The following is a 25,717-nucleotide window of genomic DNA, read 5'->3' as shown; positions in this document are numbered from 1 at the left end:
CTACCAGGGTGTAGATCTCAATCACCTGTGGATGAGCGATACTGCCATTCTTGTAGCCGAATGACAGCTGAGCTGCGTACACCAGTCAGGAGCCAATTTCATTGGTTGCTGACCCTGTAATCCCTGTTAACCAATCACAGTGATCACTGTGTAAAACAGGAAAAGGACGGCTCTGATCTTTAAGGCCTCGTATACACGCCTGACTTAAGTTGGCTGAGGTGGCCTCAGCCGACAATCAGGCGTCTGTAGGGCACCCAACGACCCACAATGCCTAACCTGCAAGCGATCCACTGGACAGATCTCCTCAACCCCAGCGACACTGATCCCCCCACCAATCCCATTGTTTGCGCCACACCCCCGGCATAGCGACACAGCACATTGTCAGCTATACAGCTGAAAAGTGTGTAAGCAGCTCGGGCCAGTGATATTGCCCAAGGTGATCATGTCTTGATTCCCGATGGGCGACATCAGTTGGCAATGTGTATGAGCCATAAGGGGCCTGAATTGTCCGATAATGAAAGTGTTAAACAAAAATAAAAAAGATTAAGAAAATAATTATTTTGACTAGATTACAGTTAGGCAACAAACTGTAGATAAGTGACTTCAGTAGGTGAATAACTCATCAACTAACACACTACACAGAGCAGTGTATTTGGAATGCACAAGTTTTTTTTCTTTTTTTATAATGGCAATTGAATTAGGCCTAACGTATATCCAGGTATAACTTGTCAAAAATTGCAAAGATAACCAGAAAATCTCTTTTTTGTTGTGAGGAGCAGCCAAACAAATGTGTCTTCTTACTTTTCTATAAGCTGATAGAATAACAATAGTATGATAATGTGAACAGAGAGACTTTCTATGCTGGGCTTCTGATCCAGGCAGTCTTAAGGGATAGCTATTCCTGTTGTACAGCTACATGGTTAACTAAGTTGAAAAAAATTATTCAAAATTTACAGCTACAACGGTTTTTGGCCCATAGCAACTAATTATGTTCCTTATTTCACCTTTCTAGTGCTGCATGTAAGCCCTGCGTGCTACCAGCAAGAAAACAGTAATTTATTCACATACTGTTAACTATCAACACAGCATAACTATCAAAAGTTCTGGACTCCAAGATTTTTGTTTTCTGAGGGCCAAGGGCTATTGGGGATTTATGGTAACTAAAAAGTACTGAAAATGATTGAACAGTTCACGGAACATAACTCGCACGCTGATCTTGTTCAAAATTGAGTAAATAAGGTCCTCAGGATATTATTAAAGATATTTAAGGCCTCTGTCCACGTTTTCCTCTCCCTTCTATGCTCTGTGCACATTAGTAACAAATCCAAACTTAGAAAACATAGAAAAGGTCTTATATGTCAAACATTGCTATAGTAGCATAATCAAGTGACCTTCCCCTTCTTGTGTACCATCTCTGAGTGATAGAGAGATGCATTCTGGGAGGATGAGTGGTGGTTGAGCTACTACTCACCACTACTACCATTCACGCCATAACAGTAAAGGTACATACACAGCAACATTTTTTAAATGATTTTGCCAGACGAATTATCTTTTTGTGCAACATTGCTAAACACAGTTTAACAAAAAAATTGTGAAACAAAGGCTAAAGATGGCCGACGAACTGCGACAATCGTCAGTTTTGAATGACCCTCATGATGGATCACATGGTGAACAGTAGTTCAAAAGTTCACTAATGTCAATGGACTCCCATCATTTGCGATGGTGAAAGATAGATCGGTAATGATACAATCTCTCTATGGATACCCAGCTTAGGGTTTAGGCCAATTGATGCTCAACCCTCCTACCGGGTGAACAGAAGGTGTAGCACAAATGAGAGATAAAGGAGTGCGGGGGAAGGGGAACGGGGGGGGGGGGGGGGGCTGGGGGATGACACGGGAGCATGGCTGGTTTCAGCAGGGGCTGTGAGGCAAACTTTGTCAATTGCATTAAAAATTTCTCCAACCTATAAATCATCAATGGGTCCTTTGGCCACTCAAGTGGTGTTATCATGATATCATGTTTTTTTAAATTATGTTGTTTTAGCGTTAGGCAGAGTGAAGGAGGAACAGGAGTAAATGACAGAAGGTAAAGAGGTTAAAAAAGCATTATATTATGAGAAATGTATCTCCCTTCACACTGCTGACTTGTTGTTCAATCATGTAAAGGAAACAGCTGTTGTTTCATTGCCCTTACGCATTGCTGTGAGAATGGATTGATTGATATACCACCGGATATTACTACCGAGCTTCAGGGTTTTTCTTTACAGTTTACGGTAGATTATTATATATCTAACAACATTTTCATAGCAAAATATAGTTTTAAAGAAATGCTATGAGCTTATACGGTGCACGTTACCCTTCATTCTCTCTATGTAGAAGCTGTTATAGTCCACCACATCCAAATCAACAGACATGGCCATAGTAAGCAAGCACATACTGTAGATAATTATTGCATCTAGCTATGTCACTGTATTTGGACTTGTGCAGAGTCTCTTTACCTCTATTCCACGCCAAGAGGGGATGCAAAGCGTTGAGAGCAAATTACTGGAAACCAATCTACCAAACAGACAGATCTATTTTTTGATGGATTGTTTGGAGGTGGTTTTGTGTAAAAATTATTTTAAATTTGAAGATGAATTCTTCATGCAACAACAAGGCACGGGTATGGGCAGCCCTGTAGCACCTTCTTTTGCAAACATTTTCGTTCACGAGATAGAGCAAAATATGTTTTTGCAGAATGAGAAATACAAAAACTACATTGTGGGGTTCTACAGATTTGTGGACGACATACTGATATTATGGAATGATTCTGAGGAATTGTTTGCACAAATGATTTCTGAAGTAAATCAGATGCACAGTACTATCAAGTTCACAGCGGAGATTTCTTGTGAAGTGATTAATTACCTTGATGTGGCCATACACAAGGAAGGAACGAAATTGTCCACTAGGTTGTTCTCAAAACCAACAGATCAGAATAGTCTATTGAGAGTAGATAGTTATTATGAACCGAATTGTATAGCAGCGATTCCTAGGGGACAATTCCTCAGAGCCAGGAGGATTTCCTCTACACATAAAGACTATTGGGAGGCTTCTGACAAATTAAAGGTTTAATTTTTAGAAAAAGATTATAGCAAGGAATCCCTTGAGAAAATCTGTGAGAAAGTAGGGCGGATTGACAGGAAATCCCTATTGTTTCAGCAGAGAAGAGAGATAAGACAAAAGAGAATACCATATGTGCTCCAATACAACAGACTGTCCAATGATATTCGTAAAGCCGTAATAAAATATTGGTCAATTCTGCAGAATGACCGAGAGTTTGATAAACTGTTTAAAGATTATCCAGTATTTGCTTACAAACGGGGCAAGACCATAGGCGAACAAGTGTGTACGAAAGATCTAAGCAAATGCAAAAATCCCAGGTTTCTTGGTAGAGTGAAAAATGGAACATTTCTTTGCCTGTCTTGCAATTGTTGCAATTCCATAATAAAGGGAGAATATTTGTTACACCCACATACTGGTAAAAAGGTGATGATCAAAGGTTATTTTACATGTGAAACAACTCATGCAATTTATGCGTTGATATGCCCGCGTGGGCTCGTATATGTGGGCATGACAACCAGATCGGTGAAAACTAGAATACAGGAACACAAACGAGACATAACAGGTTTTGTTAAAGGAGAAAAGGGCCACGATACCCCTGTTGCAAGCCACTTTAAAGACTCAGGTCATTCAGCACCACAGTTAAGGTGGAGGGTTCTTGATTATATGGAGCCTCTGCCTAGAGGGGGGGAATCGTGAGCAGGTGTTGCTCCAACAGGAAGTAAAATGGATTTGTAGTTTTGACTGTATTACCCCCAGAGGGATGAATGATCACATCAGTTTCAAGTGCTTTTTATGACTTGTTGTTGCAGGTGAATGGATACAGAATATTGAGTTAATGAAATTGAAAGAATAGAGACGGAAGAGAAGCTCTTCAAATGGTATTTGCCGGGGTAGACCCTAATGGGTAGTGCCCCGTGTAAGAACAAATATCCTTTTCTTTGGAGTTTTTGATTTAAGTTTTTTAAGTTTTTGTTCAATCACCATGCAAATACGGGTAAAAGGCTGCGCATCCCTGACCTAATACTACAGTTGAGTGTCCAATCACTATGCAGCCTGTACAAGTGAACAGGTTGTATGTGATTTAATGCAAAATAGATGCATAGAAATTGTATGTATATCACTTGGGTGACTAGTGTTAATTGATACAGCCCCACCTGAGGGGCGGTAACCGAGCAATGGACTGCCTACTAAGGATTGGTGGTTGGTGAAGGTGTAGGGAGTCACACCTGATGAAGGGTGGAGCCCGTAACATGTAGTGTGCAGACATGCAATATATTGAACGCAAGTTCTAGCCAGTGGAGTGCCTCCTTCTACTTTATCAACAGCTTCACTGTGTGGCGGTAGGAGTGGTGTACCTACCTGGAGGATTGGCACCGGCAGCAGCTCTCCTAAGCAGGATTGAGCTATTCCCGAGACCAAAGGTTTTTTGAAATAGTATTTGGACTTGGAGCCTGACTATTGCATGACAAACCTATATTGTCCCTTGAAGCTTGATTCCTCTACAAAGTACCTAAAACTTGACTAGCATTTGACCAGCTTGACTACCCTGTGAAGAACTGTTTTGTCCAAATAGTACTCTTACTATATAGAGACTATACCAGTAGTGTTCCCCCATATAATGATCTTCCAAGCAGTGCTCCCATCATATAGTGACCCCACCGTCCCCCAGTAATGTTCCCCCATATAGTGATCTCCCACGTAGTACATCTTTGGACCATCCGTTCTGTAGAGCTACATATATAGTGGTCTCCCCAGTTGAGCTCCCGCATATAGAGATCACCCTTTGTAGCACTTACATATATGCTGGTCTCCCCCATTAGCCCTCCCACATATTCTCCTCCCTCAGCAGTGCTCCCAATATAGTGGTCATCACCCAGAAATAATTCTCTATATATTGATCTCCCAGTAGTGCTGCCATATATTCCCCCGCCCCTGTCCCCTGGCAGTGCTTTTTCATATTATAATCCCTGCAAAAGTGCTTCAGACTGACTTTTTAAAGCATAAAAAGCATGCATTTAATGCATTACGGAGGCATAGCAAATGTTTTGGACGTTTCAAGAAGCTGCTACAGTGAATTTCAGACTGAGGAACAGGCTTGAACAATAATGAACTTTGTGTACATCTTTCTTACGCATTAACTTGTTTCTCATGGGAAGATGGAAATGCCTTATCCATCTTTATCACTAGTCTCAGAGTTCAGAAATTGGCAAATTTTCATTCAATCCATTGACCAAAGCATGGATTTATGTAGTGATGTTCATGTGTATAAGAAACTATGGACATCAGTTTGGTCAGGGGATAGATTTGTAAGGGCCCGAGCCCACTAACGCAGTTGTGTCCGCTATTCAGTTACACATCAATGTTACAGATGCTTAAAAGCGGAAAGAAGCGGACACAACTCTGTCAGTGGGCTCAGGCCCCAATGCTGTGATTTGCTGGACATCTCAATGGCCCTGATTCACAAAGCCGTGCTAATGCATAGCACAGCCATGCTATGCGTATAACGCGCACAGGTTTACACGCACGCTAACAAAGCTCTTCACGCTTTAACGTGGCACAATGCGCACATTGTGACATGTTAACACACAAAGAGGTTTGTTAGATCGTGCGTGTAAACCTGTGCACGCTTAAAACTTTGTGCGAGTAACATTGTGCGCTACACGCATGGCCGTGCTATGCATTAGCACCACTTTGTGAATCAAGGCCTATGTGCTGAAGCAGAATGTATTCATGGCAAATCAAAATGATCAGATGCTTCCTAATGAGTTGTCACACACACACACACACACACACACACACACACACACACACACACACACACACACACACACACACACACACACACACACACACACACACACACACACACACACACACACACACACACACACACACACCTAGCCTTATCTTATAATTTGAAAATAATGCTTTTCACCGGAAGAAGATATATTTAAATCAAGCTTTATCTCAGTATCTCAGATTATCATAAAGTATCTAATCTATTTGCACTTTCAGTAATCCTCTATCTCTGTCAGTCCCTAAGGAACTGCTTACACTAAGCAATCTCACGCCAAACCCAAACTGTCTTTATTTTCAATTACCAGTAATATTAATCTGCATGAGCAAATGCCAATACAAATTCACAGAGACCAGAAAACAGAGATGGGACACTAGCATTCTATTCAGGTCTGAAGAGAAACATTATTGATCTATACCTATAAAGTTCAATCATTCTCTATGTCTCTAGGTCTATGTTTTCCTAAGTCAGCAAAACTTTAATTCACCGTGGTCAGTGTATGTGAAGGGATTTGGTGATCTGGGAAAATTACATATAATAGATATTCTCCAAAACAGAAAAATATTCCAGTGAATAAGAAAGTAGTATTCTATATACATTCTACTTTCCTAGATAAAGGAGACAAGTGCACTTATAGTAGGCCTGTAATTTTATCCACCACTACATAGAGCACACTTACTGCATACTAATGAGTATCTATGTAGTAGTAGCAGCTAGTGCCAAGATGTGTGCACAATAGGCCTTAAGCCTTATGTAGCTAACCCGATGCACATAGGTTTCCAAAGGTTGTGAGAGCCAGGCATGCAGAAACTACCACATGATCTGTTATGGAGTCTGGGAGAGCCTGGCAATCAGGGTCCCTAGGGTCCCTAATTGCGGTCTCTTCTATAGTGTAATCTCTGCGTCTGGTAACTTCCCGATTTTGTATCCACTGCTCTTGGTCCCCACCTCAGTGTATGCTGCCTTCTGCTGCTGGTTCTCCCCACCATGCTGTATGTTGGTCCTGGATCCTCCCCAGTATGAAAATGTGCCTGTCTAGTAGGATATCTACAGAGTCACATCTCACTAATAACCACAGAGGCAGATCTCCTATCCAATGCTGCTCAGTGAGGTGAATAGTCATTGCAGTAAAAGAGTGGCGGAGGTGTTGCAGGCAACACACAATGGCATGGGGGATACACTATGAAGAGTGGTAGAAACAGCGGCAGGGTCACTATAGCTGAGGCAGCCATGATTGAAGGCTATAGAACTTTGTCTGGCACGTTGATCCACAGACTACATACGGTAACAATGCTCCTAGTGGCGAGCCCAAAAGCGCCCACATAATATTTAAATGATTTAGCTCAGAGGGGCCAGTGGTGATCAAATAAAAAGGATGCTGCTATGCCATATTTCATGCAGCAACAGTGCCCCAGTGGTGGACATGCTTTCCTATGTTGGACTATGTCCGACATTGGCCCTATACTGGAAAGTGCTAATGTTGGACATAGACATAGGATTGGAAAGAATTAAACATTATTGAAATTAGGCAAAAATATTGCCTTACCTATCCAAGAACCCTGTAATAAAAATAATGTTTTTTTACCCTCAGGATAGCTGCTTTATAGAATTCACTGCAGCTAGAATTTCCTGTCAGTCTGCAGACTGCTGTTTTATTCCAGGGCAGTTATGTGCCTCAAGTCAAGTCAGATTTTGTATACACAAGAGCACCAGCGTTTCAAGTACAAAACAGTATGATAGAAGTCATAAAAAGGAAATAAAGTGATAAACTGTAAAATGAGGCACAGAATAGATAAACCAGATAAGGGGGACAATACCTTGAACTCATATGATTCTTCAATAATTATTTCAAGTTTGACATGTTCTCCTAAAACTGGTCGACCCATTTCAGCTATGCGTCTTTCCTCTTCCTCTTTGCTTGTGAGAGGCTCCTTGTCCTCATTTTCCTCTGCAAATAAAGATATGGATTAATTGTATTTAGACAATAAAGACAAACAACTCTTAAAGCAAACCTTTAAAGAGAAAAGTTTGAAAGTTAGTTACTTATTTATGGTAAGTAATGGGAAATCTCTGCTGGCTTCTGAGGCTTCCTAGAGCCTGCTCTTAACTATCGTTGCTGATTGGGACCTTCTTCTTCTTCATGGTTATGCTGTTATCCATATACAAGCGTAACCATACTGCACATGCCCGAGCACAGTCGTCACAGGCCCAGTAGCATGAAGCTGTGCACGAACGACTCTGTTGTAGTGGGCAAGCACGGACTGTGTGCGCACATGCACAGTACAGAGAAGCCCATACTCAGATGGGAGCACAGCCACGAGAGAATATTCAGCAAGTCCTTGTCGCATATGCTTAGAGGGAACCAGCTCTAGATTGGTGGCTTCTGGTGAATCCAGAGGCTTTCCACTACTGGGATAAGTATCTTATTTTAAATTCTACTTCAGGTATGCATTAAGAACATAAGCATTATGAACAAATGTTATTTCAAGACAATGTTCCATAAAATGCATGAAAAATCTGTTCCTGAATTTGGGGATTTAACACCGTGAATAGTGTAATGTCGCTACTTATAAAACAAGGGTACAATTTAAGTAAAAGATTCAATTTTAGCTATAATTTAAGAATAAGTACAGAACATGTTCCTAGGTATTCCACTGTATTCCGTTAAGATGTAGATTTTTGGCTCTGTTTGAATGTTCTAGCATTCAGGCAGGGCCGGTTTAAGCAACAATGGGGCCCCAGGGCAAAATAAACCTGGGGGGCCCCCCCAACATATACCCCGGAACAAAAATCGGCATTAGGGGACCTTTTTTGCAGCTGGTATAGTCAGGGTGTGAAGTCCCAATCGGTCGGAGCTCCACATTCTGGCTATCCCAGCCTGCATGGGGAACAAGGGGTTAAAAAGTTTCAGGAGGGGGGACCCCACATAATTTTTTTTTTTTTTTTTTAAATTCCCACACTCTAAACATAAAAAAAATAAAAATTGGGAAAATAGGAAAAAATGCCAGGGATCTTCATACAGCCATATTGCGGCTGTATAGCGATTCCTGGCCAAAGCGCTGTGGCTGCGCATAGACCCCCTGGAAACCCCGTCAGGAAATTTATTGCGCTTTCGTTTGAAGCATGTAAAATTACACTACCGTTAGGTTTGCTACTAAAAGTGACATTTACCGCATTTAAAAGTATACTTTTTTCCTTCGAAACTTTAAAATCGATTTTCTCAAAAACTATAAGGTCTTTTTGAAAAATTGTTTTGTCCTCTTATTCCTAATGATCTCCTTAACATATCCTGCAAATTTAGGGTTTCTAGCATTTAAGGTGGATTTGCTATTAACCATTAAAGTCGGCAGGTTTTTAAATGTGTATTTTTTTCCTTTGAAACTTTAAAATCGATTTTCTCAAAAACTATAAGGCCGATTTGAATTTTTTTTTCCTCTTGTAGCTACTGGGGGCCCCTACAAGCTCTGGGGCCCTGGGGCAGCTGCCTCCTTTGCCTTAATGGTAGCGCCGGCCCTGCATTCAGGATGCAATAAATGGTACATAATTGCATACATTACATAATTATGCACTTTATACAACAAATACATCAACTTTTAACAGACATATTTGCGAGAGGCAAACTTACAAGATCATTTATAATATGTTGGCCAAACAAAATTATGATTGATAATGAAAAATAAAAATTCGGAATGGGAATGCAGATGGAGGACTAATACTAGATCCTCTTAGGGCCAGGAGTAGGAAATAAAAAGGTGAAAATACTGGGACATTAGGAGCCCAATTTGGTGTAGTATGTTCGCCGAACAAACCACTGTGATTGCATGTGGGGTACTATGAAACCCACTTTACGTTGTAAGTAAAAAATGGTTGCTCTCCAAAAAACAATTTTATGATAGGAAAATCATAAAAAATTGACCTCCCAGAAGAAAGAAGCACCCAAAAACACTACAATAAGTAAAAACAGTTTAAAAAGATGGTAAGTAGTCAACTCTCCAGAAACACAGGTTTTTTTTTAGAAGATAGCACAGCAGAAAACACATTTCAGAGAACACACACCACTTCCTCAAGTCAAATACAGTACATGTGCTGTTTACAGAAGCCGTATGGAGTAGTAGTGCCTAAGGCTTCTGTAAAAATCAAGTGTATTTGGCCTGAGGAACAGGTTTGTATGCCTTGAAGTGCATTGTCTATTGTGCTGTCTTCTTACAATACTGTGAAATCTAAACAGTGGTCTTCTTGAAGGTAACATTTAATTCTTTTTAACCCCTTGCGTACCAGCAGTCTTTGGCCCCTTAAACTCCTTGATGGTATGATTATTTCCAGATATTAGGGTCTTTTCAGCACGTTTAGGACCCTAGAATCAGGAAAAAATCATGCCGCCAGAAAGCCAGCAGCAGCCCCTGCACTTACTTACCTCCCTGGGCTCCAGTGCTGCAATTTTCCCACAATCCTCTGGGTGGCGCTGTAACTCTGTAGTGAGATAACTAAAGGCAATATCACCAGAGTGATTCAGAGCCTTGGACAGGAAGGTGAATGGCTACCGACATCTGGATCTCCCGAGAGGTGAGTAAAAATGCCAGCTGCGCTCTATTCTCTGCCATGAGTAGCTCGGGGTTCCCGCTAGGGGGGTTAATGACCAGAGACTGCTGGTACCACAAAACGTCGCCGCCTGATGAATCGCCGCACATACTGCCGCTCTCCCATTGCCTTAGGCCCGCCTCTGCCGTCGCAATGTGATTGGCTCACAGTGATTACCCGGTCAGGAGCCAATGAAAGCGGCTCCTGACCAGCTCACAGAACTCTGCCAACATAGAGACAGCAGAGAGAGGGGCCTGTGGCGAGTGCAGAGTGGCACGATCATTGGTAGTGGCGAGAGAGAGAAGCCAACAAGTTGAAATCTATGTCCTGTCAGGCACCTACCTGCAGGACGTATATTTAAAATAATGCAGTCCAGAGGACATTAAACTGTTTTTTATTATTTTATTGTTACTGAGTATCTCAACTTCTAATCCTGAGGGCCCGTTTCCACTTGTGCGGTGGGAATCACTGTGGTAAAAATGTGCATACGATTTCGCATGGATGACGATGTATGCAAATTTAACCATCACGAAATCGTATGCAAATTCGAATGAAAATTCGCATACCAATACCGCATGCGAATTCCCTATTAAATACATTGTATGCGATTCTCATAAAGGTATGCGGTATGCGAATTCTGATGGCTCTGCCGTGCAGATTTTTTCTGCACAGAAAAACGCAAAGGAATCCTGACAAGTGGAAACAGTCCAATCCACTTGTATTGTCTATGCAAATTCGCATGCGGCAAACGCATGCAAATTCGCGATAGTGGAAACGGGCCCTAAGGGATAGTTAGGCAAAGTTAACAATATGTGCATTGCATATCACCAATGCTACAATGCAAACATAATGCAACACATACTGTACATTAAAACATGCACATTATTTGCATGAGCAATTGCTTTATATCATGTTCCTTTTTAGCTCACAATATCCAAGATTGCATTGTAGAAAATGCACCAGACAATGCATGGAGACAAGTGAACATGCCAATACAGTTGTATTGGCAGAAAGTTCACATGCGACAACATAGTGCAATGCAACACGCATAGTATAACTGTACATTTAGTGACACCACTATATACTCCGTGAAGCAAAGTCGAAATATCAGCTCTACATAAATATGAAATAATAATAATAAACTGTCTTATTACACTAAAAGCCTCATAAATATAAAAGGAAGATTTGTCATTCCCCCGAGGTCCACCTCCTTCTCATCTTACTGTTTGACAGAGGCTGATTGATGCTCTCTAATTCTGCATATTAATTATACTTGTAGAATGTAATAGGCTTCCATTTTACCATACTTTAAACATGAGTATCATCTTACTAATTACTGTGAGCTTATTGGATCTTTGTAGAAGTAATGCTGAAGCTGGTTGATTTAAGCTTTAACTGTACATTACCTACAAACTCTGGCAAGAGTGGAAGCTTATACGAGCTAATGCAGCACACAGCAGGAAGCTGATTAAACTGACCTCTGAATCTGAACTACATTTCATTAGGGTAATAGAGCTTTGATTTGATAGGACTGGAACATATTACCCCGGCATGAAGCAGCTTTAACATTTAAAGCTATAGTTACCTCTAAAGCTACTTTAGCTATTATTATACTGGATAGTGTACTGGCTAAGGGCTCTGTGTCTGACTCAGGACATCTGGGTTTGAATCTCGGCTCTTACTGTTCAGTAAGCTAGTACCTATTCAGTAGGAGACCTTGGGCAAGACTCGCTAACACTGCTACTGCCTATAGTGGCTGCAGCTCTGGTGCTTTGAGTCCGCCAGGAGAAAAGTGTGATATGTATGTTCTGTGTCTGTCTGTCTATTATTAGAGTAACCTTCAGGCTATAAATAGGAAAACAGAGAAACAGCGCCAAATGTCCAGTAGGTACTGATGGCCGCAGCTGAAAGAAAGACAAGTCCTAAAGTGAAAACTAGTAGTAAATTTAATTGCAGGTCTCCCACCTTCATTTCTGATCAGATGAATCCAAAAACAGGTGTAAATAAGACAAAACACAAAGGCTTACCAGCTACTATCAAGCCATGATATAAGGTTGTCAATCATGTGTGTGCTGGCTGGCCTATTCTATCCTGGAAGTAGAACTCCACAGGGTCCTCTGTAGCATCCATGCCCTCTGGTGGAATGAGGTTTGAAGGTTATAGAGGGCACACCATCTAGTGTAGGTCGGGTGCTTGATACTAGGACGTAGCCATGTCCCGAGTAGTAACCACACGCCTTGATGAAGCAGGACCCTGCATGGCCCCCAAAACAATTGTCGGCTTTAATATCTCTATGGAACACATAGCTCAATAAAAAGAGCGTTAAGCATTCTGAAAGCGGTGTGCTGATACATTTGAACATGAACCATGGTGGAATGAAACGCAACATCTCCCGCTGGGAATCACTCAGGTGTTTTTAGCCACATTATCAAAAATAGGGATGGACACATAATATTTAGGTGAAGACTTTATTTGATCTGCTAAAATTAGAATAAAATGTTTAACACAAGCAATTCAACCCTGGGGACACCAGTGCGTGAAACTGTCGAGTTGAAGTCACACAGCAGGAGTCACACAGCAACAGCAGTCTCAACCCGGGATTCTTATGTACAGCACTCTTTTTTTTTTTGTACTTCTTGGACAGCACACCTATCTTGCTTCAACGGCTGTGCCAGGTCTAGCCAGTATGGCTGATACAGACTTAATGCAAGCAAAAAAGTAAAAATGACCAGCACTTGCCAATTCTTAAAAAGCAGGGTATTTATTCACAAAAAGAGTGAACAAAAAATAGCCATGACATCTGGACTCCCAGAATGTAACTATCTAACTGTCGCCGTTTCGAACGGATAAACCGCTCTTTGTCAAGTGAAAAGCTTTTCACTTGACAAAGAGCGGTTTATCCGTTCGAAACGGCGACAGTCCGTTGTGATTGGAATTGGGCTGCAATGGAGGCGTAACCTATTCTGGAGGAAGTCCTCATGCTATGGCAAGTGCTGGTCATTTTTACTTTTTTGCTTTTATGTACAGCACTCTTTTAGATCTGAGTCCCCGCATGTGAGTTTTTTCCACACGCATGATTGACAACCTTATAACATGGGTTGTTAATAGCTGGTAAACTATTATGTTTTATCTTATTTACACTTGTTGTTTGGATTCTCGTGATCAGAAACAAATGTGGGAAACCTGCGCTGAAATTAACTACTACTAACCTTCAGGTTATGGTTAATTTCAGCCTACTTATGCAATATAAATAGGGACGCCCTATATCAGTAATATATTAAAAGTCTCTTGGTAGGAATGGTATGCTGTATTATTATGCTTATGGATATTATAATTTATCCCAGTAGAATAAAAGTTTTAGAGCTGCTCAATTAAAATTTACTAGCACTATGGCCTCAATTCACGGAGCATTATCAAACGTTTATCAAACACTTTATCAAACGTTTGATAATTTACCTCATGGGTAAAATCTCATTTTAAATTCACTAAGGTTTTATATATTTATCGAATGTTTTACCGATAAAACGTTCAACAAATATATAACACCTTAGTGAATTCAAAATGAGATTTTACCCATGAGGTAAATTATCAAACGTTTGATAAAGTGTTTGATAAACGTTTGATAATGCTCCGTGAATTGAGGCCAATGCAGCAATTTAATAATTCGGTGCATGGAAATAAGAGGTTATTGTGCAAAACTGTGATACGTCCAGCAATAAGCCTCAATTAGAAAGGATGAAAAAGTACTTGTCCTATATTACTAATAGCACTGTTATTGTATCTGTGACGCTCTGTATGTTTTTAATTAAATGAAAATGGTGTACTGCCATCAAATTAAGTTCTCTGGATTGTAGCCCCTAATGATTAACAGGCAATTGCAGACAGAAAGTGAGGTGAAGCAACATAGGAAAGAGATTGTTGTTTGGACATAAAAACCATGAATGAAGCCTGCAAATGAAACAGGTCCTTAACTGCGAAGCATCTGGCTGTAGATCAGTTCTGTTTTTCTTCTACCAACCAATCAACTTCTCCCTTTCCTGTTACTGAGGAAAATGACAAAGTTTTCCAAAGAATACAAGCTCAGACGCCATCCTAGTGTTCTAGGTCACTGACTAATGAGTAATGTATGAAGACGATGGCTTTATTCAGCTACTCACAGTAGCCTAGGCTGAGGGGCAGAAATCCATATTTTAGGGCAAAATGGTCCATGTCACACCAGCCACTGGATCACAGCAACTAATCACAAGCAATCTTAGTAACTATTGTCTTTTACTAGCCTTCATATTCCATAGTTATGTAGACTGGTAGTACATTTGTGTGCAGAAGGACTGTAACAATGCAGAGGTATGTGAGCAGGATGAAGGACTATGACAAGGCAGAGGTATCTGAGCAGGATAAAGGACTATGACAAGGCAGAGTTATCTGAGCAGGATGAAGCACTGTAACAAGGCAGAGGTATTTGAGCATGATGGAGGACTATGACAAGGCAGATGTATCTGCTCGAGATGTAGGACTATGACAATGCAGAGGTATTTGAGTAGGATGAAGCACTGTAACAATGCAGAGGTATGTGAGAATAATGAAGGACTATGACAAGGCAGAGGTATCTGAGCAGGATGAAGGACTATGACAAGGCAGAGGTATATGAGCAAGATGAAGGACTATGACAAGGCAGAGGTATATGTTCAGGGTGTAGGACTATGACAAGGTAGAGGTATCTGAGTAAGATGAAGCACTGTAACAATGCAGAGGTATGTGAGAATAATGAAGGACTATGACAAGGCAGAGGTATCTGAGCAGGATGAAGGACTATGACAAGGCAGAGGTATCTGACCAGGATGAAGGACTATGACAAGGCAGAGATATCTGAGCAGGATGAAGGACTATGACAAGGCAGAGGTATCTGACCAGGATGAAGGACTATGACAAGGCAGAGGTATCTGCTCAGGATGTAGGACTATGGCAAGACAGAAGTATCTGAGTAGGATGAAGCACTGTAACAATGCAGAGGTATGTGAGAATGATGAAGGACTATGACAAGGTAGAGGTATCTGAGCAGGATGAAGGACTATGACAAGACAGAGGTATCTGAGCAGAATGAAGAACTATGACAAGGCAGAGGTATCTGAGTAGGATGAGGGACTATCACAAGGCAGAGGTATCTGCTCAGGATGAAGCACTGTGACAAGGAAGAGATATCTGAACAGGATGAGAAAAGACTGTAACAAGGCAGAGGTATATGAGCAGGATGAGGGACTATGACAAGGCAGAAGTATCTGAGCAGGATGAAGGACTATGACAAGGCAGATGTATATGAGCAAGATGAAGGACTATTACAAGGCAGAGGTATCTGCTCAGGATGAAGCACTGTGACAAGGAAGAGATATCTGAACAGGATGAGAAAAGACTGTAACAAGGCAGAGGTATCTGCTCAGGATGTAGGACTATGACAAGGCAGATGTATCTGAGTAGGATGAGGGATTATTGCAAGGCAGATGTATCAGCTCAGGATGAAGCACTGTGGCAAGGCAGAGGTATGTGAGCAGGATGAAGGACTGTAACAATGCAGAGGTATCTGAGCAGGAAGAAGGACTATAATAAGGCAGAGTTATCTGAGCAGGATGAAGCACTGTAACAAGGCAGAGGTATTTGAGCATGATGGAGGACTATGACAAGGAAGAGGTATCTGAGCAGGATGAAGCACTGTGAAAAGACAGAGGTAGGTGAGCAGGATGAAGGACTGTGGCAAGGCAGATGTAATTGAGCAGGACAGCAGGGTGGTTCCTGCACACCCTTCATGAAGCAGAAGGTAAAATAGAATACAAAAACCATTGCTAGACAGACAGACAGACAGACGGTTCTTTGCCTGCAGACAGATGTAATGCAGCAACATCTATGACCTTCACTAGTGGATGAAGGGCATCCACAGACATAAAAACTACATACGTGATTGCCATCTGATTTGTTCTTAAAATAGACATTTCAGTAACTTTAACATCAATCATGAGAGGAGGTGCTATTTTTTCTCTTAGAAAAATCCTCTGTTTACTGTTCACTCCAACCACTCACTACTTGAGGCATGGGCTTTACCTTACTCAGAATGAGCATTTCTGGTTTATTAGGGGACTCAGGGATGGGGACTGTTCTGTAATGACACCAAATGTCAGTTTATACTCTATATTCTCGTTGGATTTAATTTATGCTCTTTGAAAGAACATCTTTTATTTCATATTTGTTCCAAGCTTACTGCATGAGGTTGTGCCAGCTAGGAAGACATTTTCTTCCTTCATCAAAAACACTGTATGGAAACGGTCATCTCATCTTCTCAGCTGTAAATCCACTTGGCATGATATAAGGTCTGTACAAGGGAATGGACAAAATGTTTTACCTGCCAAGGAAGGATCAATGGACGGCTGGCAAGTGACCACATTTTGAAGGCCAGAAATATACTTTTTGCATATCATCTTTTCACCATCTGCACAATGAAGAATACTTATTATATAACAAGTCATTTTTTTCAGACTTGTCTTGCCAAAAAAGTGATGCCTTAGTTAAGTAGATACTTTTACACAAGCCATAAAAATAAACGACGAGCACTTCATTCACTGCCAGACCAACATCTGCCACACCAAAGGAAAAAAGCAAAAGTTTCTCAGTTTCATGGACAGTGTTTAAATCTACAAGTCAGCAACTAAGCTGAAAAGGCAGAGGTAGGTGAGCAGGATGAAAGACTGTAACAATGCAGAAGTATCCTTGCCCCCCCCCCCCCCCCCCTTTGGGAAAAAAACAGAACTTGGAAAGGCATGCCAGGCAGGATATTAAAAAAGAAAACAGTATAGGTAGCCAGGTATAGGTGACCCCAGTATAGGCAGCTAGTTATAGGTGCCCCCAGTATAGATAGCCAGTTATAGGTGTCCCCAGTATAGGTAGCCAGTTATAGGCACCCCAGTATAGATAGCCAGTTATAGGTGCCCCCAGTATAGGTAGCCAGTTATAGGTGCCTCCAGTATAGATAGTAAGTTAAAGGTGCCTCCACTATAGGTTTGCTAGCTATAGGTGCCCCCAGTATAGGTAGCCAGCTATAGGTGCCCCCAGTATAGATAGCAGTATAGGTGTTCCCAGCATAGATTAGTCTGGTATAGGTGCCTCCCAGTATAGGTATCCAGGTCTATAGGCGCCCCCAGTATAGGTAACCTGGAGGGGGGAGCAGCAGGCACACAGTGGTGGGGAGGGGGACTTGAACCCCCCCCCCCCACCTCGGGCCCCCCCTTCACTGTTTCCGGTTCCTTCAGTGTTCTTCCCAGAGCATATTACCCGGGCGGCGCGCCCGGGTAAGATTGGCAGCCGCCCAGGTAAAATTTAGCCACCCGTGTGCCATAATTAGCCAGGCATCCGTCCACCAGAGACCCGATTTCGCTGTTTTATTACATGCGTGCGGTTAGGTCCCGGGTAGCTGAAGGATCTCTTTCCTTCCTTCTCTTCAAACCGCCAGTCAGTGTGTTTACTCCTTGGTGCCTCCCCCCAGCCAGTAATAACAGAGAGGAAGCGTGTGCTCCCCACCCCTCACAAGTCCGTCTAGCCAGCAGCAGCAGCTGTAGTCACACCAGGGAGGAGAGATCATCCTATCATACTTGCTCCACACACAGAACGCACGGGCACAGTGCATGGCACGTTACACAGTGACAGCTCAGTCACTCCAGCACACCCATACTGAAGAGGACCTCTAATGAACTTTTTCAACTTTACAAGGCATCCAGGTAATTAGCTTCCAGCAACAGGAAACAAACAAGTAGCACACGGACTACAGTATACCACTTCTCAGTAATTCAAAGAGAGGTCACTAAAGGAATGTGGCATCTTAATGGGGAGAAGTGTGTATCCATGCAAAGTCAAGAATATCAAAAAAGTGCCAACGTATCATTGTTCAATAAAAGTGACAGTCTCATAATAATACCTTAAAGGACATTTGCACTGGGGGTTAGAGATTAGATCTACTTAGCTGGGGCTTCTTCCAGCCCCTAGCAGTCTTATCTGGTCCCTTTCCGTGGTTTTGCTACCCTTCAGGCTGCTGCTGTCCCCTCCAAATGATCCCCAACTACAGCTGGTTGCATGAAAAGTCTCATCTGTGCACCTTTCTCGCTCATGCTCCTATAGTCTGGAGCATTCTGCGTTTGTGTAGTTAACAGTGATAACATGCAAATTACAGTGCTCATTTCCCACTATTATATTTTTTTTTTGAGAACTGCAATCATCGGGCGATCGTGCTCTGTTTCTGGCAGCTATACAGCACAATCACTGGTAGTGGAAATTGTAGGTTGCGTGAACACAGCGCAATTGCAATCACACTTTCCTAGTGTAAAAGGGACCTTACTTCTCCACCGGGCTACCTTTTCATGCCACCCAGCTGAAAAAAAATTCTGGGGAGAACACTGTCCCCCTCCAGAAAAAATGGAAGCGGGCAGGGAACTTACCCCTTCCTGGTTCCAAGTGGCGACGGGGCTCTGCATGCTCCTCAGCGGCATTAGAGACATAGAAGACGGTGGCTCACAGAGCTCCGTCAATGCCTGGAACCAGGAAGAGGTGAGTTGGCCACCCGATGCGCTCATTTCTGGAGTGGGGAGCCGGGAGTGCTGCAGGGGGGCCCATGGTTTGTGTGTGAGGGGAGGTTATATTTTCACACTATAATGTCTTTTAAAGGACATATCCGAGCAGCATGAAAAAACAAAAATCTACTAAGCTGGGGCTTCCTCCAACCCCTTGCAACTGTCCTGTGCCCTCGCTAATCAGCGCAACTCCGAGAGCCGCTCACTGAGGTCTGCACCAGAAGGATCGGAAGCCACCGGAGCTGCATAGGATGGCTGCTAGGGGCTGAAGAAAACCTCGGGTGAATAGATTTTTGTTTTATTTTTTCCTCGGACCTTTCCTTTAACCTCCCTGGCGTTCTATTAAGATCGCCAGGGCGGCTGCGGGAGGTTTTTTTTTTAATAAAAAAAAATATATTACATGCATATCCGGCGATCAGAAGTAACAAGGAAGGCCACGATGAGCGGCCTTCCTTGTTTCACTTTTCTCGTCGCCATGGCGACGAGCGGAGTGACGTCATGGACGTCAGCTGCCTCCGATCCAGCCCTTAGCGCTGGCCGGAACTGATTGGTCCGGCTGCGCAGGGCTTGGGCGGCTGGGGGGACCCTCTTTCGCCGCTACTCGCGGCGGATCGCCGCAGAGCGGCGACGATCAGGTAGCACACGCGGCTGGCAAAGTGCCGGCTGCGTGTGCTCCTTTTTATTTGAAGATAATCGGCCCAGCAGGGCCTGAGCGGCACCCTCTGGCGGTAATGGACGAGCTGAGCTCGTCCATACCGCTCAGGAGGTTAAGGAAATTATTTTAAGAGTACTTTTCACCTATTTTTTGGGTACTTTTTCAATTGTTGAAAAGTTATTTTAAACAGAAGATGAAACATTATCTCCTAGAAGAAAACTTAGGAGAAAAAGTTAATTGAATAAGGGACATAATGTTTAAAAAATCCAGTCCAGGTTTGCTAAATCACTGATGATACTGATGATATCTCCAGTAGAGATCTCTAGAGATGCCTTAGTAAACAAGGCCCATGACTCAACACTAAATAACGAGGGCTGACTGAAAATGAATTAGACTGTTTCTTTTTCAAGGATATAGACACAGGAATGTTGTGCAAGTGTTTGTGAACATCATACATCAACATTTCTGAACCTGCAGCTGGACCACTGTATTCTTCAGTGTGGTGTCACAGTGAGCGAAAGAACCTTCAAAAGGGAACAAGGGAGCACTCCAATGGTGCGTTAACTCTTTTTTAATGCAAATGACACACGTAAAAATTAAGTAATGCACATGTAGGAGGCCGCCTGCGAGTCCTATCTAACTCCTGAGCTTGGCCAGGGCTAACAGGATCCGTGCGCGATAGTAGCAGGATTAGGGGGGAAAACGCCGGCTGGGTCTCCTCACGGCAAGCCATCTTATGTCACAAAGCATTTTGCCTTTTAGCCATGCCTTCTTCAGGTGACCTGAAGAAGGCGTGGCTAAACACCGAAACGCCTAAACCTGCTACCATCACGCACGGATCCTGTTAGCCCTGGCCAGGCTCAGGAGTTGGAGAGGACTTGCAGGCGGCCTCCTACATGTGCATTACTTGCACAAAGAGTGTAAGTGCAATTTTTATGCGTATCATTTGCATTAAAAAAGAGTTAACGCACCATTGGAGCTCTCCCTTGTTCCCTTTTGTTTTTTCTGCAATTAGCGTACTGGCACCACCCGGTAGTGGGAGCAGAGCCTGGAGCGAATAACTCAAAAGAAAGGGCCTAAATAAGTTACAGCTAGCGGCAGGATTAAAACTTTTTAACAGTGAAAGAACCTTGTATGTGTTGTCATAGCGAAATGTTGTTCCTGTGAGACTATGAAAATAGTGTCTGATTACATTTTGCGGTAAACTTGGAAGGAGTGGTAATGAAACTCTTCACAGCAAGAATATGGTGATTTAATGATTAATTGTGCTGCTGTGTTGGACTGGATGTCAGTGGTGGAAACTTTTGGTTTTACTTGGCACTGTCAAACAGGGCTTAAAACATTGTGACAGACACCAGAAAATGTGTCACATGTGTGCGAGGAAGGTACTCAGAAATCTCATGGGACAGCGGATGCATCAATAAGCTGAGGTGAGCAAGAGCATTGTTAAAATTTCAGAGAAAATTCCTGAATTTCATTGTGACATGTGGATTCCTAATTGTACCCAAAAACAAAATGACAGTTCAGTGGTATTCTGGAAAACCTTACTATGTGGAGAAAAGTTTTTCAGGTGAAAATTGTCATGGTTGTAATGCTCTAAGGCCTCTTTTCCATGGCCAGCTGAAGGTGATGTATTACCCGCCTGTCAGCTGCTTCAGTCCACTGGTCGGCCACTTGCTATCGCTCGGCATGGGCCGACGACTGGCAGCCCCCATGGTGTTATATCTGAGCATGGTGGTTGTCAATTTGAAGGATGCTACTTCAAAAAATGAAAACCTTGCAAACTTATGGAATTATCAGATTCATTTTACCTTTCAGTCAGCCCTTGTATTTATTACCCCAATCCCTAATGTCAACAACAGGGCTACATTTTTTGTCAAATTCTGTAATCAGGTGAAGTGTAGAACACAAAGAAATCAGGATAATCGCGAGATAGTTTCAGAGCGTTGACAGGCTACAGTATGTATACATATTGTTGTCAGTAAGGTGAAAGACATCTGTACATGCGGTCCTATCCCTCTCCCAGCAATATTTTTGGCAATTACATACGTATATTATAAATATAATTTTGGTTTGTGAATGAAAAAAATGTATTCTGACAGCCAAAGAGACATACAAAAAGGAAAAGGGCTGCTACAACCACACCGATGTGCCACTGGAGGTTTGCATAGGAAAAGATATCTCACTACACTGATGAGTCGAATAAAAGTGTAATCTTTATTGCAACATCTATGGACACTCAGCAGTAGGGATGTCCACAGATATGCAAATAATTCCAAGTTGATGCAAATTTATGCAATTTTTTATGCAAATGTATGCAGCTTGAAAATGGACCAGTCAATCTAAACCTGGATTTAAACTGATTGGCTCATTTTCAAACTGCATACATTTGCATAAAATTTGCATAATTTCAGAAGAATTTGCATCTCATTGATCATCCCTACTCAGCAGTAAAAGCTCACGAAAATCGGAGCTGTCATGGCATCTTAGCCATAGCTTAATACACAAATATAGACAAATGAGACCCTCCCACAAATGGGCGTCATACCTGTTTTAAAGCAGACCTAATGACAATCATCATTACAGAGATTAAATAAAATGGTCTCCATACAAGACACATACAGTCGGGCCATAATAATTAGGACATCGACACAAGTCCTATGGGAGAAAAGCGCTTTACAAATGTTATTGTAATTTATTATTGTATTGTAATTCTAACATTTTTGGCTCTATGCATAACCACAATGGTTTTGAAATGAAACAATCACAATGTGCTTGAACTGCAGACTGCCAGCTTTAACTTGAGGGTATTTACATCAAAATCAGGTGAACATTGTAGGAATAACAATAGATTGCATATGTTCCTCCCACTTGTTGTGGGACCAAAAGTAATGAGACAAAATAATAATCATAAATCAAAATTTCACTTTTTAATACTTGGTTGCAAATCCTTTGCAGCCAATTACAGCCTGAAGTCTGGAATGCATAGAAATCACCAGATGCTGGGTTTCATCCCATGCTTTGGGTCATTCTCCATCTGCACAGTGAAACACTGTCCAATGAGTTCTGGAGCAGATAATATTGTCCAAAACACTTCTGAATTCATCCTGCTGCTTTTGTCAAAGTCAACAATCAAGAGAAGACTTCACCAGAGTGAATACAGAGGGTTCTCCACAAGATGTAAACCATTGGAGAGGCTCAAAAACAGGAAGGCCAGATTAGAGTTTGCCAAACGACATCTAAAAAGCCTTCTGGAACAACATCATATGGACAGATGAAACCAAGATCAACTTGTACCAGAGTACTAGGAAGAGAAGAGTATGGAGAAGGAAAGGAACAGCTCTAGATCCTAAGCATACTACCTCATCAGTAAAGCATGGTGTTAGTAGTGTCAAGGCGTAGGTATGTATGGCTGCCAATGGAACTGGTTCTCTTGTATTTATTGATGATGTGTCTGCTGACAAAAGCAGCAGAATGAATTCAGAAGTGTTTCAGGCAATATTATCTGCTCTTATACAGCCAAATGCTTCATAACTCATTGGACGGCACTTCACAGTGCAGATGGGCAATGACCCAAAGCATACTGCAAAAGCAACCAAAGAGATTTTGAATTTCACAAGTCACTTGCTGCGCATGCTTAGTCCTAATCTCCAGCAGAGATATGACCCCTACAATAAAAACAGAGTAAAAAGAGCGCACATAGTGCTCAGCACTGTTTGGACATAGTGCAATTTCCTCCTCGTGCTGCACTCCAGGGGGATGTGCCGTCACCACTGGGATTAGAAACAAGGTTCCCCCCTCGTGAATCCACTCACCAGATAGCAGCTTGATACTTTGCACGTAGTGATATGCATTAATCCACACTCCTCAAAAACAGTCTCCACTTAAAACCCTATTGAGCATTTATTCATTTTTTGTGGAGCACAGTTTAATCAATCAAATTGTGGGAAAGAGATTTTGAAGGGAAAGAAGTGCAATGTTATGCAATGGCCAAGTCAATCACCTGACCTGAATTCGATTGAGCATGCATTTCACTTGCTGAAGAAAATGTTGTAATTCCTACACTGTTCACCTGATTTTGATGTAAATACCCTCAGATTAAAACTGACAGTCTGCAGTTAAAGCACATCATGTTCATTTCATTTTAAACCCATTGTGGTTGTATATAGAGCCAAAACTGTTAGAATTGTGTTCATGTCCCAATATTTATGGACCTGACTGTATGCGCAAAACATCAAGCAACCTCCATATAAACAACGAACAGGAAAAATGAAAAATGGGAGACGATAATAATATAATATACTTTTTATGTGGTTGGATTTAGCGGCAGTATCATATACTAACCTTAAATCCCATCTAGTGTTCTTTGTTTATATGGAAGTTGCTTGATGTTTTGCACATATGTGTCTTGTATGTCTACATTACCTGTCTTGATCATTTGTGTATTAAGCTGTGACTAAGGAGTTATTTCCGCTCTGATACGCCTGAGCTTTTACAGCTGAGTGTCTATAGATGTTGCAATAAAGACTGGACTTTTATTTGACTCATTGTTGCGGGATATCTTTTCCTATGCAAGTCAAAGAGAAAAATGTTGAAATACTGCTAGGGTTGTGATCCCTGAGAATTGACTTGGCCAGCTGTGAGCTAAAGGCTGGTCCTATTAGACTGACCGTAAAACCTTTTCACAGATATAACGAGTAGCTGTTTGGGAAAATACTGCAACCAAGTAGCATTATGGACAACCTGTCTAGCAGTCTTGCAGAATCAGCTTATTAAAAAAAATGAATAATAAAGGCTTTGGTTATCAAGTAATGCCACTGCTAGAGGCCTTAACCTGTCAGGATGAGCTGTTTAGCCTTTCATCTCTGGAGACAGAAAATTATCTGTAACTAATACAAAATGTGAAATACTTCTCTTCTTTATAATTAATGAAAAATAACATGTGCCATTATCTAGCTGCAAGCATTTGGCTCAGAGGTATCACAAACTAACCAAGGTTACATTTTTTTTGTTAATCAACCGAGGAAAGCCAGCGGATTGATGTATTCTGAGGCTTTAACTCTTTATGGGCACAGCCAGTCTAATGTCTTGCCGCAGGTAGCAATAAGGAGTGTACGCAACCATAGTAGGTAGAATATTGTCTTGACCTCTGATGGAAAACCCAAGAGACTGGCCACCTTTTTTTTTTTTTTTTAAAAGATTCATCTCTTATCTAGATTTTATCCTACGGCAAACTGAAATACAGTATTCATATGTATTTTTCATTTCTTCTGTATATATTAAGGGTATGGATCATTTATCTGTGCATCCAATCCTTCAGACATTTCCTGCAAATTATAAATAACTAAAAAGGAGTCAAGATTTTTTTATTATTCTTTAATTATTAACCAGTTCACCCCCAAGGGTTTTTATCCTAACGGACCAGAGCAATTTTCAGTTGTCAGCGCTCCTCCCTTTTATTCCCTAATAACTTTATTACTACTTATCACAAGAAAATGATCTATACCTCGTTTTTTTCGCCACCAATTAGGCTTTCTGTGGATAGTACATTTTGCTAAGAATTTTTTTATTCTAAATGCATTTTAATGAGAAAAACAGAAAAAAAAAGAAAAAAAATCATTATTTCTCAGTGTTCAGCCTTTATAGTTTTAAAATTAAACATTCTCCTGTGGATAAAACAAACACGTTTTATTTGCCCAGTGGTCCGGATAATTAAACCGTTTAGATTATGTCCCTACCACAATGCATGGCGACAGTATATTATTTTGAAATATAAGTGGTTATTTTTCTGTTTGTTCTGGCCATAATTACAAGCCCCTATGTAATAAATTAAAATTAATTTTCCCCCATAAAATATAGAATAAAAAAAGCTGAGTCCCTAAGGCAACTATTTATTTATTTTTTTTAAGCTGATTTTTTTTTTTACAAGTGTTTTTTTTGGGGGGGAGGGTTGGAAGTGTAATTTTATTAATGATGTGTATAT

At 41.5% G+C, this 25,717-nt stretch overlaps 1 protein-coding gene across 12 annotated transcripts in view; it reads right to left on the bottom strand.

Annotated features, from left to right (window-relative positions):
* SLC8A1 (solute carrier family 8 member A1) overlaps positions 1-25,717 on the bottom strand; it is a 776,612-nt gene that overhangs the window by 202,914 nt on the left and 547,981 nt on the right. For all 12 annotated transcript variants that reach the window (XM_068232265.1, XM_068232264.1, XM_068232266.1 and 9 more), the window contains one exon: positions 7,716-7,846. In XM_068232265.1, the coding sequence (XP_068088366.1) occupies positions 7,716-7,846 (131 nt within the window). The remainder of the gene's footprint in view (positions 1-7,715; positions 7,847-25,717) is intronic.

Source organism: Hyperolius riggenbachi, chromosome 4 (genome assembly GCF_040937935.1).
Source record: "Hyperolius riggenbachi isolate aHypRig1 chromosome 4, aHypRig1.pri, whole genome shotgun sequence".
NCBI lineage: Eukaryota > Metazoa > Chordata > Amphibia > Anura > Hyperoliidae > Hyperolius > Hyperolius riggenbachi.
The sequence above is the reverse complement of the archived record's forward strand: the minus strand, read 5'-3'. Positions and strand labels throughout refer to the sequence as shown.